This window comes from Astatotilapia calliptera, chromosome 23 (genome assembly GCF_964374335.1).
Source record: "Astatotilapia calliptera chromosome 23, fAstCal68.1, whole genome shotgun sequence".
Classification (NCBI taxonomy): domain Eukaryota; kingdom Metazoa; phylum Chordata; class Actinopteri; order Cichliformes; family Cichlidae; genus Astatotilapia; species Astatotilapia calliptera.
The window spans coordinates 16,338,579-16,345,134 of record NC_137443.1 but is presented as its reverse complement, the minus strand read 5'-3'; the positions used below and the strand labels follow the sequence as shown (position 1 = coordinate 16,345,134).

The following is a 6,556-nucleotide window of genomic DNA, read 5'->3' as shown; positions in this document are numbered from 1 at the left end:
ACATCAATGCTTTTTTAGCCATTGTACATACACAATATTTATTACCAATTTGTCTTTATCAATATCATGTTAAATGCCAGCACTCTTTCAAGTAATTTTGTCACATCTACTGAATCATCCCACATCATGCCTCAGCAGTATTTTCTGAAATATTGTATAAAATATTGTATAAAAGCGCTGCTTCTGTCTGTTTGCTCCCATCTCCTCTTTTATCACATTAAATCTGTCTTTTGCAGGCTGCTTCCTCTTTAAATGCTCATTATATTATTCACCATACCTGTTTTGAGCTAGCTTTGACTCAAACGTCCTTTGGGTGGATCATGCTCCAAACAGAAAGAAAGACCATCGAGCGCGCGCAGCATCCCGACGACAACGCGTGTTCGCGCGCTGCGAGAGAAGGGAGGGAGAGGAGGAGAAAGAGTGAGAGAGGAGATTGGGGGGGACAGAGATAGGGTAGTAAAAATGATGGCGACCGATTCAGTGGAGATAAGAAACCAAACGAGCCCCTGTCCCATCCCTGACAACAGTCTCAGCACTCTGTCCATCAAAATAACGCGGAAAAACCAGGACAGACACTGGAAGTTGCGGTTTATTTATCTGCAGTGCTGTGAGTACCGACACACACCACGACGTTTAGAGTCAAACACCGAACACAGGCTACACAAGTCCGCTCAGAAAATCATGGAAAATGTGCCGCATCCCTGTTTTAGGCGACGTTTGGTTTGTCGCAGCCGAATAAATTTATCATATAAACACATTTGAAGAGCCGAGCCTCCATTCATGTTACAGAGGGGGTGGAGGAGGCGGATAAACGCCCCGAAGGACAGGCACGGGGAGGACGCTGTTTCCACTAGAAAAATTAAAAAATAATTCCTGTTCATAAGGCAGTAAACATACATACCTAGCTTTGCAAAACCTTGTGTTTTACAACGCTTTACATTTCACTTCGGCATGCATTTAACAAAGGAAATATATGTTTATATATATATTTACTTACTACTTCAAATTAAATTTGAAGTACTAAGTAGCAAGTTATGTGAGAGAAGTTTCATGGAAATATATGCTATAGAGTCATATTTCTACGCAAGAAAAATGAAGCCACACTCCACACTACAGTGTCTGACAGGATATTTAATATTCCCAACCAGTAAAATTTTGCACTGCAGTGAAAGTTTAGTGTTGGTCTACAGGCTGTCACCACTTCCTATCAGTGAAGCAGCAGTGTTGAGTATGTGGGTTGTGACCATTACAAATTGGCCAAATCTTCTCTGCCAATTCCAAGCACTTTATTCTGCTGTGGACGCGTGTTTGGTGTCCTTTATTCAATTAGATGATGAAAGTCTCCAGAAACAACATATACTGACAATTTAACCCATCATTCATTAAACAAACAGGGGCCTCAGTAGTATGTGGAAGAACCATATACAGCCATAGCAGCTTGCCACCTCCTCCTTGTGGTGGCCACCTGCTTGGGCCCACACTGCTGTGGGATGGCGTCTCATTAGTCACCCAGCATTTGTCTCAAGTCAGCCAATGTGGTTGATTTGGTCACCCTGGCATGAACAGCACGCCTAGACTGTGGACATATGGGATTGCCACTGGTTGGAGAATATTATCTCAATATTTCTCTGCATTGAGATGGCCTCCAATGTTGACAAGCTTGTTTTTCCAGTGACCATCAGACTGTAACCACCAAAGCTATTACCCTGTAAATTCAGCAGTCAGTGTTGCCCAGATTAACAAGGTCCACTTCAGGAAGGAATCAGGACACAGTGCTGAGAAGTGGGCTAGTACAACAAGAAGGCATACGTGTCTGGCAGCACATATAAACCAGCTGCTAATGGATGAGATGCAACCAGAATGGTTAACCAAATGCCAGACAGTCCTGATCCCCAAGGATCCCTAGAATGGATTAGTTGCATCCACCTCGTGGTCAATAACCCGCTTCAGCACCACACCTGTCAGATATCATAGGAGCTAAGATTAACAGGCACATGGCTCATAACATGAGCAGGGCACAGAAAGGAATTGGCAGAAACACCAGCTCCTGGTAGATAGAACGCTCGTGTCAAGACTTTAAGAGGAGACTGACCAACCTGTGCGCTCCCTGGATTGAGCAAAAGAAAGCTATGACTCAGTGTCTCACACATGAAGGCCTAGAATTATACAAGATTAACAGGACCCTAAGAGCCTTCATCAGGAACAAGATGCTAGCAGGCAGGGCATATATGGAACACCATAACAAAGTAGCTGGCATAGTCTACAGCACGGGTCCCCAATCCCAGTCCACTAGGGCCGGTGTCCCTGCACGTTTTAGATGTGTCCTTGATCCATCACAGCTGATTTAAATGGATAAATTACCGTCTCAACATGTCTTGAAGTTCTCCAGAGGCCTGGTAATGAACTAATCATGTGATTCAGGTGTGTTGACCCAGGGTGAGATCTAAAACCTGCAGGGACACCGGCCCTCGTGGACTGGGATTGGGGACCCCTGGTCTACAGGAACATCTGTGCGAGTATGGCATGGAGGTCCCGAGGTCAAAATGGGATTTGCCCCCTAGGGTGGTTGCGAATGACCAAACTAAGATCGTGTGGGACGGCTGGACAAACTAGGGATGGTAAACCAACCGAACATAGTAGTGGACAAGCAGAGGAAGACAGCCATACTGATAGATTTACTGAGTTGTAGCAACATTGGGAAGAAGGAACATAAGAAGCGCCAGAAATGTAGAGCACAGGTCTAGGAACAGCAAAGATACTGTGTAGAACCCTCAAGCTCCCAGCACTCTGGGGGAGGATAAAGACCACCCGCAGGGCAAGTGGGGAATTTTAAAATCCCCCTTTCACCCCATCTCTACTAGATGATGTGAAGATAGATAGATAGATAGATAGATAGATAGATAGATAGATAGATAGATAGATAGATAGATAGATAGATAGATAGATAGATAGATAGATAGATAGATCTAACTGCATTGAATTGAAACAACAAAAATATATGTAATAAACATTACAGGGGAAAAATACATATTTTTGTGTATCCAGGGTAAAATTGCCTACTTCTTCCTGAATTAAGATGACAGAGGCAGACATCTCAGATTTAGTGGTTACATTTGAATTTCAGTTATGTTTGACAATTAAGTTGCTGGTGGTGTACTTATATGCTTATATAAATCCTATTGATACTATGGCAGGTATTATCATTTTGGCAAAACAGGGATTACATTTGAAGGCAAAACTGTGTTTATGAAATTCACAAATTTAAACACAAATGGATAATGTTTTGAGCAAATTTTGCATTTATGTGACCATTTCAAATTGACTGAATCAAAACTCAATATAGGGTATTGTGTGATGTTAGTGAGGGTTCCTTTGCCTTTGTCAGGCTACACAAACTCCATCATTTCCACTCTGTATGTGTTTTTTTTTCTTCCTATCCTATATTGGGCAAGATTTTTCTCTTTTATTTGACAGAGACTCACACCAAAAGTCTGAGAGCTGGTAGCCCTGTTGATATTTGATCTTACCCGTACAAATAATTGATGCTGTTTTAAAATTCTTCTACTGAAAGTGGAAAGTTTCTCCTAAAATCAAAATTAGATTTTCTGACATCATGACTGGAAGCCAGTTTGAGTCCAGCAAGCATCATAGACCAGGGAGCTTTGGGAACCCGATGCCTCCCATATGGAAAAGAAATAGTAAAAACTTATATGATTTACTCATGAAAGTGGCCACTTTCTCATTACTTTCATATATTGTTTTAGTAAGTATCCAAAACATACAAGTTTCATTATATAATTTTTCAAGGGATCTTATATCTGTTTTCACTCTTGTATGCTTTTCATACAAGTTTCACACAAGACAGATACAAACTTTATAAGATTTATATATATCTTTTCCATAATGGCTCCTTTGCAAAAAATATCAAAAATTGACTTTATGTGATGTATGAGACAGCTTGTCGACACCCTAAACATCTGCAATGATATTTTTGAACATATTCATACATTCTGTTTTTTTTGTTTTTTTTTTAAAACAAGGTGTAAATGTCATTTTTGAATTTCTTATTATGTTATTATTAAATTGCATTGAAAACCTCATCACACACAAATTATCATTCGAAGCAGGTCTTTCATATATCTTCAAATATTGTCTTGAGGGAATCTTTAAGGTTAGGTTAAGTCCTAAGTCATCAACGTTCAGAGGTTAGGTTCATGTCCACATCGCGAGACATGTCACGTATTATAGCTTATTAAAGCCTCCCACCGCTGTACTTTTCTCTAAGCTTTCTCTTTTTGCCAGTGTCACTGTGGCAAAGTTTTTTCCATGCACTTTCTATATAAAGAAAGTTGTTTGTTTGTATTTTGTGAGTAAGAAGTGTCAAACTGTTTGCATGAATAAAGACAGGGGTCAATCAAAAATGAAGCATCCAAATCAAAGTGCTATTTATGAATATTAGGGTCACTTTGTCCAAGTTCCATGTTCCTTTCCTGCGGTTACAGTCTATATCTGTCTAAAATGAGTTATTGAGTTGTTATATTACATGCCTGCCCAGCTGTGAGAACGCAGACAATATGAAAGATTTTCATGACATGTCTGATTACCGTCACCATATGTGCCTCACTCATCTTTGGACGGCATTGAAAGAGTACAGAAGAGGACTGATAAGAGAATCGTAAAAAACGACCAGGCTGATTGAAAATGACAGCCTATTTCTAGTGATGATGGGAGGTCCTTAGAGTCCAAGTGATGGATCTGAATTCGACAGAAAAATGACCTGCCTCGTCAATACAACCATCAGCTTGTGGTTGGCGAGGCTGGTTGATGGTGTTTATTGTAATTACCCAAAAAGGTTTCATAGCTTTCTGACTACTCTCTGGTAATATGTAGCACAAATGTAAAAGCTTTTATGTGATGGTAAGGCTTCAGGTGTTGTTTTCGAAGTATAGTTTGAGCTACTAAAACTAAACTGGGTTAGGGTTACTGTTGGGTCCATAAATATTTGGACAGCGGCACAGTTTTTTAAATTATGCCTTCATATACCTTGTATGTGAAACTGTCTGATGAGTTCTGCATTTGGCTGAATCTGAGCAGAGAGTATGGCCTTGTTCACATCACAATTAGTCTTACTTTCTATATCAGCAGTCACATTATCAATAAACACTAGTGATCTTGTTCCACTGGATCCACTGGCAGCCATGCATAGCCATGTCCATCTCCACCTTCAGATAATGTGGTGTGTTTTTGATCAAGAGCTGTTCTTCCCCTTCTCAATGCGTTTCTCCTCCCATCACTCTTAACTTTGGTTGCAGCTATTCAAAGAATTTCTTTAGATGACCGTTCGGTTCTTGAGTGTAATCACAGTGCTGTAAAACCTCTGTGGTTATATTCATGAGAACACGTCTTGATTGTAGACTTTGGCATTGACACGTTTACCTCCTTGAGAGTGCTCTTGACTTTGCTAGATGCTGTGAAGGTTTATTTATTTGTTTGTTATTTTTTTAACCAAAGAATAAAATATGCCATCATCAACTTCAATTTTCTTCCTTGGTCTTTCAGGCCTTTTGGTGTTGCTAAGTTGGCCATTGGATTTCTTTTTTTAAGAGTGTCTGTATTGTTGATGTGGCAACAAGTAATCAAATCCAGATCTTTTATGTGCTCAATGTATTCCAGAGGTGAAGGCCTCACCTGAGTCAATTGTCCAGTTGCTTTTGAGTCTTTGAAAACGGAGAATTATGTATACAAATGGCTGTGATTTAGAAAAAGTGAATGCAACACTTTTGTTAAACCCTGTGAGTTAAAGCTGAGATGGTGCATTTCAATCACATGTTTATTGTTTGATTTAAAATCAACTGGTTGTGTACAGAGTCAAAAAAAAGTAATTCAAATACTAAAAGTAGTTCACATAATTATAAAAATTCAGATGTCGACATAGTGGCCTGTAGCTTTTTTCTCTCTCTTTTAAATACAGTGTTTGATATATATATACAGTTTTATATAAGGTGGGTGTGGCCATATGCTAAATAAATCCTGCTACTGTGTGGTGTATGGAGTGCACTGGTTCTACTGACACTGTTCCACTGTTTGAGTTCTTTCCACAGTCCCAGTATTGGTCAGACCTTAGTTTGGACTAACCGTTATGCAGTGAAGAATGAATCTGAGACAGTCTCATTCCCTCATGGTGGTGATGTGTGACAAATCGTATGGCTGAGTGATTTTCTCTGTAGCCAGGTTTGAACACCCCCCTGCTCTAGTAAACGTAGAATTACCCACCCACCAAAATACATACTATGTGGTCCCAAAACAAAACTATTTTTGTGACTAGTGAAAAAGAAGTACCTAGGAGTTCCCCCCCCCCAACACACACACACACTTTAAGCATGATGAGACAAAATGTAGACTATACCCGCAGGAGAGCTTGGTTGACTACAGTGAGTAGTGACTAAAAGTGGATCAGATGGAGCTTGCACTGCATAAAGGCATAACATTTCATGGTCCTTTACTGTTATTTTCCCTGGTCCTCCCTCCTTATTTGGCCAGCAGAGTTACCCTCTTT

General features: G+C 40.1%; 1 protein-coding gene across 2 annotated transcripts in view; it reads left to right on the top strand.

Moving 5' to 3' along the window:
- Positions 1-408: 408 nt before the first annotated feature.
- Positions 409-6,556, top strand: part of LOC113016298 (uncharacterized) — an 82,416-nt gene continuing 76,268 nt past the window's right edge. For both annotated transcript variants that reach the window (XM_026159037.2, XM_026159036.2), the window contains exon 1: positions 409-607. In XM_026159037.2, the coding sequence (XP_026014822.1) occupies positions 463-607 (145 nt within the window). In that variant the 5' untranslated portion in view covers positions 409-462. The remainder of the gene's footprint in view (positions 608-6,556) is intronic.